Source organism: Falco naumanni, chromosome 4 (assembly GCF_017639655.2).
Source record: "Falco naumanni isolate bFalNau1 chromosome 4, bFalNau1.pat, whole genome shotgun sequence".
NCBI lineage: Eukaryota > Metazoa > Chordata > Aves > Falconiformes > Falconidae > Falco > Falco naumanni.
In genome coordinates this window covers 9,822,111-9,836,461 of record NC_054057.1, presented here as the reverse complement: position 1 = coordinate 9,836,461, position 14,351 = coordinate 9,822,111, and the positions used below count along the sequence as shown (strand labels likewise).

The window sequence follows — 14,351 nt, the reverse complement described above, 5'->3', positions numbered from 1 at the left end:
TGCAGGTACAATGCTGAACGTTCCTTTAATATTAAAGGCTGCCTTTTCCTCTTTAAATGGCAAGGCACGATGTTCAGGCAAGATATGTTCAGATATGGGCAAATGGTAAAATCACTGTATCTCCAGCTAATGAAAAACACAAACTTTGTCTAGTTCAAATTTTAAATTTTATATTAGTGTCCCTCTGTGTTTACAGCCTAACTCCTGCAAATGTCTATGTTTTCGTTTAAACTTAAGCATTGCTAATAGTTTTATTAAAATTGGGGCCATATATAGGAGTGATGTAGCAGTGTCAGGTTCTGAATTTCCTTGACCCACTGGAAACGGTACTGAGTAAGTAATATCCTCCAAATAGGTTCATACTTTCCTCCAAGCTGGGTCATACTTCGCGGTCCCTTTTTATCACAGTGATGATGAACACCATTGTCCAGACTTGCAGGCAGAATATCGCCTGTGATTCATGGCCTAGAGATTAATGATTTATCGTACGTAATTATTATGCATCTGAAGCAAATTTATTCCGTGGGAGTGGTGCGGCACTTCCCTCATACAAAACCAAGCGGGCTCCTGTATCGTAGTTACTGGACCTCTCACCCCAAAGGGGAGTTGTTTTGGTCCTTTCCTTGCTACCAAGACAATTATTTGATAACACCCATGAGCGGATCACTGCTAAGCTGCAGTTACTTTCCCACTTGTCCGCCGTCTTCTTCCTGGTCTAGTGTCTCTTGCTGTCCTTTCTCTAGTGCAGCACAGCTTTGTGAGGAAAACGCTCTCACTCCAACCAGTCTGTAAGCTGGCAGCCATCTAATGGCAGTGGGGACAAGGATGTGAATCCCTTCAGGATGAGGGGGGATCGAAATAAGGGCTGTCACGTGCCAAGTGATCTAATCAGTAAACACAGACAGGAGAAGGCATCACTCCCCCCCCGCCGCAGCTCTCAGGTGTTTTGGAGGAGTGAGCTGCCCCTTGGTGTTCCAGAGGAGAAGATGGAGGTGCTTTCCCTTTGGAGGCAGCTCAAGCCGGTGGGCCACCAACGGAGGGAAGCATTGCTCTCCAGTCCGTGGCAAGGCCCTGGGGCTGGGGGACAGGACTGAAAACGTACCCTTCACTCCAGTGTTTCCACCGCGTGGCTTTGCCCCAGCACACAGGGTATTTGTGCTGCCTTATTCTAGGCACTGATGATAGGTGTCTGATCTCTGGTGCCAAGACTCCGGGCACCGTCAGCGATCTCCAGGGGGCAACTAGGGGAACCTAAATTAAAAGCATAGCGCTTTCGTTTGACTATAATCCGAGTCTAGCTCCTGCATTAAGCCCTTCAGCCAAATGCCGAAGGTCAGATGACGTGGGCCGGCTTAGGTGTCGCTTCGCCGAGCGTGATTCTTCGCACTCCTATTTCTGCGATTCCTAATTTTGCCCGTGCTCTCGATGCAGCGCCTCCCCGTCTGACTCAGCTCCCGAGTCTCAAGCAGAGGGCCAAGCGCCTCAGCTGTGGCATTTCATTTCCTTTTATTCAGCTTGATCGTGAAATACCAAGCTCTTGCAGCCATGTCAAGAGGTAAAAACAAACGTGTGGCTCTGTGGGTTATCCCTCATACACAGTGTCACTCGTGTTTGCCCCACAGCAAACGTCAACACGTGCATATGGAGCGCGTATGGGCACGCCGGCCGCGCTGGCCTCATCACGGACGCACTCCGTAGGGTAACCGGCGAGTTACAGCTTCCATTGAGCTTCTAATACTCCCGCACCCCACCACCTTCTCTTTATTGATTAATTAACGGATGCGACTGGCCTCAGCAGCGAGGACGCTGCGAGCCCCGGCGCAGCCCCGGCGGCAGGGCCAGGCCACCCCCCGGCGGCGGCCGCGGGCCCCCTCGCGCCGCGCGGGAAGGACCGTTGGGCCGCCGCGCCGTTCCCGCGTGCCCCGCCGGCCGTGGCCCCGCGCGTGACGGGCAGGGGCGCGGCCGCCGGGCGGGGCGGGCGGAGGGCGCGGGGCCCCGACGGGAGGGGCGGGAAGGGCTCGCGGCGCGGCGGGGCCGCCGTCGGGTGGGTGCGGGCGGCGCTGCGCCGGCCGCCGGGCGGAGGGGAGCGGAGGGCGGAGGATGCGGGCGGGCGCGGGGCGCCGCCGGAGAGCGGGCTCGTCTGCGTTAGCCGGCAGCGTCTGCGCGGGGCCGGAGCGTGTGGAGGAATCCGCCGGCAGCCCCGCGGCGAGGGCAGGGGCCGGCGGCCGGTCGTGCCCTGCGGCGGAGCGCCCGGGAGCCGCCGGAGGGGGGGTGCTAGCGGCGGGGCCGCCCAATCCGCGCGGGGCCGGCCCCGGGGATTGGCAGCGGCGGCGGGGGGGCGAGCCCGGCTCGCTCGCTCTGCCTTCCCCGGAGAGTTTCCCAGCGGGGGCGGCCGGGGCTGCCTCACCCCTCGGCGCTGCCGGCATTTCCCCCCTCGGGGCTGCTGCCGAGCGTTGAGCCGGGGGAGACGGCGGCGGCTGCAGCGGCAGAGAGCGAGGGAAGCAACCACATGAATCGGTTTCTCTCTGTATCCGGCTCCGGGCAGAGGCGGCGACCATAGCGGGGAGGAGGGGAGAGGGGGGAAAGCGGCTACTGCAGCGGTAGCGGCGGCAGCAGGGGGGCTCCCCTTGCCACCTTGCCGCCGAGGTGGGTAGCGGGGGCGCAGCGTGCGGGAGGGGCCCGGCCGCGGGCGGGAGGCACGGCGGGTAGCGGCTCGGTAGCCGGGCGGGCTGGGGGTGCCGCTGCCCGGGCCGCGGCGGCGGGCGCTGCGAGGCGGCTGGATGCCGGCAGGCAGCGGGGAGAGGAGAAAAGTTGCCGATGGCGCCCGGGAGGGTGCCCCGCGGGGCGGCGGCGTTGTTGCTCGTGCTCCGCCGCTTCGCGCGGGGCCGCCCCCGCTGTGCGTGGAACGGGCTTTCGCCGGGGCCGGGACCGGGACCGGGGGCTTTGGGGCGTGTTGTTCAAGTTCTCTTTTCGCTCCCGCTTCGCTGCTCTGCCATTGTCGGTTTCACCGTGCGGGCTGCAGATACCGCCGTCGCTCGTCTCCCGGGCTCAGCAGCCCGAGGGGTGCAGTTCCTCCCGCCCCCCCCGGGCCCTCTCCCCTCCGCGCTCGGTTCCCGCGCTGCGCTGCGCCAGACCCGCCGGGGCGCGCGTGTGCGTGGCGCCTCACGCGGACCTCGCGCGGTCCCTCCCCTCCCACTCGCGCGTGTCTCCGTGGGGCCGGGGGGGGTGTGCGCGCCGCGGTGCAACGCGCCCCCGCCTGCGCCGCCTCGCGTGGGGGGCGGCCGTCACGTTTGGTTTCTTTTCCTTCCCCAGGTGCTCAGGGACTGGTGCTCGCCGAGGCGTTCGTCCCCCCCGCCTGGAGTGACGCGGCCTCGGCTGCCAAATGTGCGGAGGGGAGAGACTTTTGCTCAAAATCCCCCGATCGTAAATACACAGAAAGCGGAAGAAGAGCCACCGCCGAGCAGCTGCGGGAGGAGGGGAGGGGGACGGCAATATCGTTTCTGCTGTAGGCAGGGAGGCTGATGGCGGAGTTTGGCAGCGGTGGCGGCACCGGCGGCGGGGGGCTCCCGTCCTCCCCGGGGCCGGCCCAGGGGAAGGTGGCCTTCAAGGCAGGAGATGGGGAAGGAGGAGGAGGCGGCGGCGGCGGCGGGAGATCCCGCTTTGACAGCGCAGGCAGCCGGGTCTCCAACGGGGACTGTGCCCTGCCGGGAGCCGGCGACGAGCCGGGATCAGCTGCTCCTGCCAGCCCGGGGAGCAGCAGCAAAGAGAAAGGATTTACCACCGGCCAACAACGGGAAGGCAAACCCGGCATCCCCCGGAGGAGCAGCATAATTAAGGTAAGAGCACTTGCTCCTCCCCATCGGGGTCTTGGCTCCTTCCCTGTGACACAGGCAGGGCGACAGATTTGGCTCACGGAGCCTTGGCCCTAGCTGAAAGGATAGGGGGCTTTTTTCTTTCTTCCTTTTTTTTTTTTCTTTTTCATTTTTTTTTATTCCTGTGGCGAGGGGACTTGATTTTTGCTTTGTCGGAACTAGATGACAGAGGGTGGCTTTATACACATCCACGCTCGGGGGTTAGGGAGAGCATCGTGTCTTGAGGTTTATTACAACAGAAGGCTCTAACTCCTGGTGGAGAAGGGGAGAGAAACTGGCTGGTGAGAAGACAACATGGGCACCAGCCTGGCAGGGAAAGAGACGTGGATTACACAGTATCCTTGGTGTTTGGGATGCACCTGTGCAGAGCAGTTTTGTGGCTCCATTGGCTTGTCTGTATGACGGGCGCACGGCAGGTGATGAGAGACGTGGGATCTCATTGGGCTGGGGGTGGGAGAAGGTGGAATAGGAGCATTCTTCTTGTTAGAAGTGACAGCTCATTTAACAGTAGGCTGCGTTGTACTTCACCTATAGAAACATCTTTGTTTATACTTAGCTCTGCATATTCGGAATGTGACTGTTTCAGCTTGAAAAGTAGGGGGAGCATCGACAGTAGAATGTAGGTAGGGCAAAAAGGAATGGGAGTGTGTTTATAATACAGTTCTTTATACAAATAAACTTGTTCTATTTTCTTAAATCCACGGCTCCTGACAGATGACGCTGTCTTGGGTTAGCTTTCCCAACTCCAGTGAAACGGTTGAGAGTACAGAGAGAAATGACTCCACTGGTGTAACAGCTGTACTAGCTGTAAAATGAAGCACAACTTCAAGCACTTAACAACTGAGTTTGCTCAAGATGAGCTAGATCAAAATCAAGCTACATTTGTTGTTGTCTTAGATATTTATATGCCGCCACAATCAGCTGTGGTAGGTTGACCTTGGCTGGATGCCAGGTGCCCACCAAAGCCGCTCTGTCACTCCCTTACTCAGCTGGGCGAGGGAGAGAAAATATAATGAAAGGGTTGTGGGTTGAGATGAAGATGGGGACAGATCACTCACCGATTACCATCACGGGCAAAACAGACTTGACTGGAAGAAATTAGTTTAATTTATTACCAATCAAACAAGGGTAGGGTAATGAGAAATAAACCCAAATCTTAGAATTACCTTCCCCCCACCCGTCCCTTCTCCCTGGGCTTAACTTTACTCCCCAGCTCTCTGCGTCCTCCCACCAAGCAGTGCAGGAGGACGGGGAGTGGGCATTGTAGTCACTTCATCACACACTGTCTCTGCTGCTTCTTCCTCCTCGGGGGGAGGCTTCTCACACCCTTCCCCTCCTCCAGTGTGGGGTCCCTCCCATGGGAAATGGTCCTTCATGAACTTCTCTAATGTGGGTCCTTCCACAGGTGGTGGTTCTTCATGAACTGCTGCAGCATGGGTCCCTTCTATGGGGTGCACTCCTTCAGGAACAGTCTGTTCCAGTGTAGGTCCCCCCTGGGGTCTCAAGCCCTGCCAGCAAACCTGCTCCAGCCTGGGCTCCTCTCTCCACGGGTCCTGCCAGGAGCCTGCTCCAGCACAGCTTCCCACAGGTCCCAGCCTCCTTTGGGTATCCACCTGCTCCAGCATGGGGTCCTCCACACACTGCAGGTGGGGATCTGCTCCACCTCCATGGGCTGAGGCGGGACAGCCTGCCTTGCCCATAGTCTTCACCACAGGCTGTAAGGGAATCTTTGCTCTGGTGCCTGGAGCACCTCCTCCCCCTCCTTCTGCACTGACCTTGGTGTCTGCAGAGCTGTGTCTCTCACATTTTATCACTCCTTTCTCTCTGGCTGCATTGCTCTTGGCCAGTCCCGTCCCACCCCTTCTTAAGTATGTTATCCCAGATTGCTACCACCATTGCTGATGGGCTTGACCTTGGCCAGTGGCAGGTCTGTTTTGGAGCCAGCTGGTGTTGGCTCTGTCGTACGCAGGGGAAGTTTCTAGCAGCTTCTCACAGAAGCCCCCCCCTGTAGCCTGCCCCCCCCCCCCCCCCCCCATCATACAAACCCAATATATTCTACCCCTCACCTCTGTGAATCACTTAAATTTAAGAATTACTGTTAAAATCCACATTCATCACGCAATCTTCACAAACTTCAGTCACATCAACAGAAAAAGAATTCCCTGCACCAGAATCAAAATCACACCATTACAACACTGAATGAAGGGAACAATTTACACACACAATCCACCCTTCATCCCTTCACCACGATTAAAGCCACAGAAATACCCCACAGTCATTCCACTCTCTGACATCGTTCAGTCCGTCTTTTGCCCATCACCTCTGTTGTTCTTTTGGCTGGAAGGTAGAAAAACCTGTGTGGAAATGCAAGACTAGGTATCTCAAGTTGTGTTACGGTCTCCTGGACCTTGCTATAAAAACCAAGGGGAGAGCAAGGGCAGTCAGCAGTGGAACACATCTGACAGGCTGCACCCACCCTTCCTGTTCCAGCAGTGATGCTGGGTGTGTACGTTTGAGAGTGTGTGTGTTAAAGAAATAACAATAGACAAGGGGCAACTGAGCTTGGTGTTGGAATAGCTTGCTTATTTTTTTTTTTTAACTGGGTTTGCCAGTGATTTTTTTTTTTTTTTTTTTTTTTTACAGATCTGCTATTTCCTAACACTGTTTTGTTTCTTCTGTGGTAGCCCAAGAAAGATACTAGCATTGTTTGCAGTGTGTGTCATGCCATCAGACTATTTTGTAGTGTATGATTTGATCATACAGCAACCTTCTGTCTCTCTGGGGACCAAACAAGGATACAATACCTAGGGATTCGTGATACGTTAAGATCAAGAAGCATGAGATAAAGAAATATGTTTTGGATTACATTTCATGTCAAGGTTCTTAGTTTCTACAGAAATGACAGCACTTTGAAATATAAAGTTATTCAACTTTCTGCTGTTATTACTGATGAATACCATTTTGCAAATGTGAACAGGAATCTGTTTAGCTGCCAAGAACTGATTACTACAACTTTGTGTTACTGTTTGAATAATTATGATGAGTGGAAGAATCTGTCAATGTTACATTTAAAGTTATGTGGTACGTATTTATTTTAGGTATGACTGTTTTAATGCTGGGAAAAATCGTTTGTTGTCATATATACCGAATATTCTTCTGCCTGCATAGTTCAGCAGTTCATTTTGAACCTGGTTGCATAGGTGCCTAGTTTTCGATATGAAACCTTCTGGAAAATCTGGCACGAGTAGGAAACCTTAAGATACTTCTTCTTGTCCGCTCTTGCAGAACAAAAGTCTGTAAAACAGAGTGGGAAAAGTAAAATGTTATCCATTTTCCAAAATGTTCCTGGAGTTTTTGTAACATATCAATGATTTAAAACTGCTCTTAAAGAATATATGGAGTAACCCCAGGAAACAGGTCTGTCCCATGCAGATGCAGGTTTCATACTTTCAAGCAAAACACAACATTGCTAGTTGATCTGTAAAATGCATGTTTATGGAATATCTAATACTTTAAATGTTTTGCCTGCCGATTACTGTGTAGGCTTTTGAGTCACAAACAGAAAATTGCCATTTGAATAATAGTTCCAGTTGAGATTAAAGTCTTTAGAACTGCATGTTTGTGCATGAAAATCAGGAGCACAGAAATGTATTTTGTTTTGGTTTTAATCTGTGCTTCTATTGGTTGTCTGGCTTTCATAACTTGCTTTCAGAGCAGTTGCTGACTTTTTTTCCTTTCCTTCCTTATGTGCAGTCTCTGTTCTTTCTCTTTTTTCACGGGTTCCACGTTTTTATTTATTTTGTGCACCTGCATAATTTTTTGTTTGTTACAAGAGGATATATACTTTTTGAGGTTGAAGTGTTATCGGGGACGATGACAGGTAGTAGGGCCTGTGTTACTGGAAGAACTAATGTGATCTTCATACCATGGTAGGTTACTTGGCCTTTCACTCATATAAAAGCTATGTTTAGGCTGAAAGTGTTAAAGGTTGTACCCTCCAACTGGAGCAAATTTTGTGGAATAGCCTATTTCATTGCTTACCTTTGCTGAACCAAATTTGGGGTCTAGGGACTGCATATCTGTGTTTATGGAGACTTTGCCACTTTCTGTTTCTTACTCTCCATATTTATGATATTCTGATTTGTCAGAGGTGATGGTGACAACAGGTCATTCATTCATGGGATTCAGGCTCTTCGAATACCTGATTTGTGAACTGATTTACGTACCACTTAGTTGTATGTAGTAGTTTTTTTGGTCACTATTTTGTTTTTCCATATTCTCATTGGTGCAACTAACTATGGTTTCCTGTAATGCAATTTCCTACAACAGTTCCTACAATACTCTGTAAAATGAAATTCCACTGAGTCCATCTTGCAGTTCAAAGTGTATTTAAGCATCCTGTGAACGTCTCTTAGCTCAAAGAAAACAGCCATATAGAGGAAAGGAGAAACCCAGCATCTACTTTCTTTCTCCACACCTTTTCCCCTTTGGAAACAAAACCCTACAGTGTGAGCTGAATTCTTGCTAATTACAGAAGGTCTGTGTGGAAGACACGAATGCTCTAACAATAGAAGATTCTTTGCTCAGAGGTGTGCTAATTGACACCGAAATTGACACAACAAAACAAGCATGTATTTAGGAAACAAGGCTGTGATAGATAAGCTACTCCTCCATCTTACCTTGGGCAGGCTTTCAAAGCACGGATTTTTCTGAGGAGCTGTTTCTGGGTTTATTTTGTTTGTTTGCTTCTTAGTTTCTTCTTGTTGATTTATTGTAGATCTAACTGATCTCTGGTTTGTCACCTCTGAACTGCTAACCGGCAGCTCCATAAATCCTGGAGCTTGCTTTTAGAGAATACTTTCTCTGGTTTCTTGGACTCTCTGCTGGTGCACGGAAAGTTACTGGCACCTACCGGTATTTGTATTCCTCCTTCCTCCTCTACTGCTTACTTCTTGTGTACTGACTGCCTAATTTAAAAAAAAAATATAATCTGTATTTTAAAACAGTACTTAACATCATATAGTAGTTTTTCCTGAATAATTTTCTGTCATACCAAAGACGTAATTAGGCATATATATAAGGCAGTTTATTGTTAACTGTGACATTGGACCGAGTTATGTCACAGCCACTGAGTGGGTATGTTGTGCATTGCATTGGGTATATATTTTAACATGCATTAGTACTTTTTGTGGACCGCTGTAATCAAAATTTTATTTGGATATGTGTAACACAATTAAAAAAATATAAATATGTTTGTATAAATGTATGTGTGAGGATACTCACTTTACCCAAGTTAATTGTGTAATTTAGTTATCTTATGTACTATAGCCCATGAAGAGAAAGTATTATTTCCAAAATATGACTTGGAGTGAGAGCTTAATTTGGATGAATTTAACTTCTCTGACTTCTCTTCTGGAAGAGCTTATCTCTCTTATTTCTGTTGACTGAGTGAAGAGCTTGGCTAGCGTGAATAATAGGAACTCCTTCACTCCGTCCACCCTCAAAGCCTTAGAGTATGCACAAAACATGTTCAGCGTGTTCAGTGGTGAAAAATCAATTAATGGAATTTAAAAATTATTATGAATACCTGATGAGATTTTCTTATGCCTATTATCAGGCTTGATCAAAGATATGACTATTAGTTTAGCCTTTTTATAAACTAGGAGTTAGAGCAGTGGACTCCTACCCATGGTTCACAGATAATACATCGCTCCCATGGTTTGATTGCATTCATGGAAGATGAAAAATTTTAAACTGAGACTGACAGGACAAGTTAATTGCATAGTTTCCCAGCCTTTGCAGGTCCACGGGAGATACTCATGATGATGTTTATATTATTCCCACTGACTCGATTAAAAAAACCCTGTTAAGTAAAATTTGCCAATTGTCTATCTTTAAGGGCTAGATTAAGTTAAAATGTAATGCTAGGACATTGATTCTAAAAAACTTATCTTTGCACACAAATGTGGGATTGTGTTCACGGTTCAGAAATCTAAATAGACTAGCGGGTAGATTTTGAAGGAAGAAAGGTGTATAGTGATTTGTTCAACATACATGGAGAAGAGGGAAATATGATAAAAAGCAGCAGCATATGTGTATTAAAGAATGTTGAAAAATAGGGCTGGAAGAGACCTCAAGAGGTCAGTCTACTCTGTTTCACTGCTCTGCTACAGGATCAACTGTTGGTAAATTTCAGTATGATGTTCTTTGTCTTTTAATCACCTTTTGTTTGTGATCCTTCTATGCAAACATTCCTCTTTGTATAGGGGCAAAAGCAATCATCTGCAGAGTTTAAAAGCTTGTAGTTGTCTTGTTGACTGCATTCTAGTTATTTAGGTCATATCTTCAATTTGTCAGGTTCTTTCTGATTTTAACTTACCTTCTAATATGCATGCAGCTCTTCTGTCTTCAGGGGCACGGCCAGTTTTAACTATGCTGTCATTTCCATCATGCAATGATACATGATTTTTTTGTTGTTAAATAATTGTAGTTTATGGGTTTTAAATACAAGTTCAAATTCGATGCTCCACAGTTAAAATAAAAATCAAGTTATTTTTACTCTTTACTGCCTGTAAACTGGGCAATATGATGTTGCAGAATCTAGTTGAGAAATACAAGTTATGAGGAAAGGTCTTTCCTTCTAAATATATTAAAATAATAGGCAGTAAGTACAAATTTATAATATACTTGCTAGATTGTAGCATTGGCATAAAGAAGGGTGCATTGAAAGAGGATGGTTTGTTTGACTTATGGAGAGCAAGTAACAAGTGTCATCTTTCTCTTTTTCTATTGCGTTTAGAAAGACTGTCATTATTGTTTTACAGTTGATTTTAACATCTGGCATGCCTTTTAATCATGGGGTAGTGCTATCACTGTACTTCTCCCTGTTGTAGGAGAATATGTATGGAGCTATCCTTTGGAAGGATGTGTCGCCCATCCTCTTGACCACAGTGCATGTCTTAATTTCTACTTAAATAGTTTCTTTTCAAGAACAGTCAGTATAGAGTCATCTATCCCTTGCTTCTGAAGAGGAGCATGCCTGAGTTCACCCACCGTTTCCCTCCTAGACCTTGACCTTGCAAAACACCAATGTTCGGGACAGTGAAGAGTGCAATATAGCACGTGACTGGAAGTCAGCAGTACTGAGGCTCGCAGTGTTAAGTGGTACAGCCTTGGGAAAGTTAAATAGATGTGATTCATTTCTGCCTCTCCTGGGATTCCTTTTAGTGTCATTTGACCCTTTGGAATAGATACTGAAATATCCCAGAGTGCCTCAGATTGTGTACTGTGTTCAGGGATCTTTGCGGATACCAAATCCTCATGTTCTGGAAATTGTAGTACGTAGTTCATAAGCACAGGCAGGCAGGAAGCACCTTTGAACAAACAAACAAACAAACAAAGCCCTTTTCAGAATAGCGTCTGAGAGTTTTATAAAATGAAAAATATAAAATAACAAGATACTAAGCCAGATTTTCATATTTATTGTAAAAATATTTAATCAAATTTATTTGTGGGTTTTATTTTGGTATGAGAAATAGGTACCTTACAAATACGTAGCAGATAATTGATAATATGCATATTAGTGTCACGACTATCCTAATACCTGTGCTAAAACTGCTGGAAATTACTTGATATTTCCTCTAAATTATGAGATGATGAGTACTGCAGAAGGAAAAGACCTGTCGCTCCTTTGTTAGAAAGCACTTCCACAGAATTTTCAAGTTCTTTTTATAGTTGAGCTTCTGTGACTGTAACTTCTTTTTTATTTCCTTATTCTGTTTTTTTTTTGTCCTTTCCTCTTATGAACATTATTATTTTGCCTTCACTAAAAAAGGCAGAGCATTTTAAGGTTCTGTGTGTGCTTTGATGTGTTACCATCCATGTATGAGAACATATCCCTGTTCTTAACTGTCCTTTTTAGTCTAGGGTAGGAGAGGAAGAATGTGAAATTCTGCAGCATCAGAACTGTCTGTGTGGGTTGTTTTATGAAGCACCTCTTTACGATGGAAAATCCTGGATGCTTTATGTGTTTCATTACCTAGTTCCCGATGGTAAAAATGTTTGACATTGTCATCTGTTTACTTTAACTGCATTCCTTAAAATAAAGTGTAAATTTGTACAAATAAATCTTTGTATTATTAAAGTGTAATTTGGACTAAAAGGACAAGAATTCAGTTCACTGTAAAAGCTTTAGTTTAGATTGTTTTCTTCCTACGAGTTATTGTTGGTGTTTTTAGGATAGGCAGTTGTTTATTGAGTTTAGGTGACTCCTGTTAATGGTACAGGAACAGTTACCATGCTTCTTCCTTCAGTAAATTAGGAACAGAATCTTTCATGTACATATTGTGAGAAAAGCTAGTTTCTGAGTTGCTGAAATAATACTTATATTCACTGCACTATTTATGTGTTTACAAATGCATACGTTTTTGCTACATAAGGCAGGAAAAACTCAGTAGTAGTTGGAAATAAGTTGCTTCAGGAGATAGCTTGGATTGACTGAAATGTATTTTGCCATTTACAGGGAATGCTCACTAAATCAGGTTTTTTTAGATATGCTGATAGCCGATTGTTGCAAAAAGCGATTCCAGTCTGAATCCTAGAGTTAAAGACTAATATTTATGTGAGATGAGAATGTATTTAGTCATGGCACATTACTACCACATAGTGGAGAAAGCTAGGGCAGACATAAGTAGTTTGAGTTGGGATAGTACTATGTTTTTCTTGCTTTTGAAGAGCCCCCAGAAGCATTTTATGCCTTATTGCATGTGTTTCATTTGTTAAAGTCCAACTCTCCTTTATTTTCTCTTTTTTTTCTCCCCAGTAGTAGTAGTTGCAGTGATGCATCTCACAAGCATTGTTTGAGGTTGACATTTTTCAGCTTTGTTTCTCATCTGAAATAACGCATACCGTGTGCCTCATGCTTGGTCCTTCTTCAGCGAGTGGCCAGCCTGAATCAGAATTTGCTCTGAGAGAGGTGGTATAGTGTGAAGGCACTGAGTGCTTTTAGTTGTGTTATCTTTTGGTGTGTTGTAGATTCAGAAGTAAAGCTGCGGAAGAATTCATAACGTTACTCTTTTACCACCCTGCTTGGTCTGGTTCCAGTTTGTGTCACCCTGTCTGTTCCCTCCCCTTCTTTGATCTCTCCCCATCCCTCCTACAGCTTGGCTTGTCTGCTTCAGCAGAAGGGAGAGGGCAGATTCTCTGCTTTGCTTCTTTAATAGCTAGTGGAGATCCTTCGATTCCCAGCGAAGTGCTAGAACAGAGCAGAGCTCTCTGTCGGTCTGTGCAGCGCTGCAATAGTTCATGTCTGCTGGTGAATCCCCAAAAAGGAGTAACAAAAAGGGAGTGCTGACTCCAGTGCAAGGCTGTCAACCTTCACGGGGGGGTTGAGTTCCACAGGGTTTTCAGCCCGAGCTTACGATGAAGGCTGACTGCACGGCTTAGGGTAGATGCATCTGTTACCCCAGTTTTCAAAAGCTGCCAGCCCTTGTGAATTTGAGAAATTCTGCCAGGGTCAGACCCAAGGTCCGTTTGGCTCGTCAGCTTGCCTCCAACAGCAACGGCTATGGGGTAGAAGAACAGAAAAAGCCTCCTTTCCTGACATCTGCTCCCAGCCTGAAGTGATTTGGAGCTAAGATATCTTTGTGTTTAATAATCCTCATGACGTTTATTCCCCTGTAATTGTCAGAGGCCAGTTTGACTCGTGGAAGCTTTTCATCACTGTAACGTCCTGTGGCAGTTTCTTAACTATGTGCTGTGAGAAGAAGTCCTCTTCTGCCTGGTTTTACCTGGCAGCTACTTACCTGTTTACCTGCTGTCCCCTGGTCCTTGTGTTGGAAGAGTACTTTCTCTGTTCCACAGATGAGTTCAAAGGTGTTCATCATGTTTGCTTTACGTCATCTTTTTTTTTTTCTTTTTTTCCCCAGGCTAAAGAATCTTAATGTATTGAGTTGTTCCACCTATTTGAAGCTTTTCTGTGATGGTGGTTTTTTTTTTCCTTTCCTTTTTTTCGTTCTGGTCCATTTTATCTATTTTTTCCTTCCATTTTGTTAGTTTTTTGCAGTGTGGAACTGAAATAGTATTCCAAATGTGCCGGTCAGATGTATAAATCAATGGCATTATGAAGGTTTAGCAATATTGTGATACTAAGTTGAACTGTAATTTATTTATTTTTAGTGTTGTCCTCGTCAAATATTTAAACGGTATCACTGTCGCTAATTGGCAATGGGAGAGTGCTGTTAAAACCTTTTACTAAATATTTAAAACCACCTCTTTGAAGAACTGTGTAAGAATATCTGTGCTGGTGATGATGCTTGTGTTGAAAGTGCCTGGTGTTAACATTGCAGGAGGCTGAATTTCTGTTAGAAATCTTTCAACATGGTATAAAGTCGTTTTATGGTGCTGGTGGCAGAAAACGTTGCTGATTAGCACATCTAGCTTCTGGCTATGGTTAAGTGCATTTGTTTGCCCAGTAACAGA

At 46.6% G+C, this 14,351-nt stretch overlaps 1 protein-coding gene across 4 annotated transcripts in view; it reads left to right on the top strand.

Annotated features, from left to right (window-relative positions):
• Positions 1-2,237: 2,237 nt before the first annotated feature.
• The window catches only part of PLCL2 (phospholipase C like 2), a 103,835-nt gene continuing 91,721 nt past the window's right edge, over positions 2,238-14,351 (top strand). For 2 of the 4 annotated variants that reach the window (XR_005827552.1, XM_040592049.1), the window contains exons 1-2: positions 2,240-2,646; positions 3,313-3,836. Coding sequence is in view for 3 of the 4 variants with exons in the window: in XM_040592049.1 (XP_040447983.1) it covers positions 3,522-3,836 (315 nt within the window). In the remaining variant the exon portion in view is untranslated. Of the gene's footprint in view, positions 2,647-3,312; positions 3,837-14,351 lie in introns of all 4 variants that reach the window. The other 2 variants (XM_040592051.1, XM_040592048.1) reach the window with 2 other exon arrangements.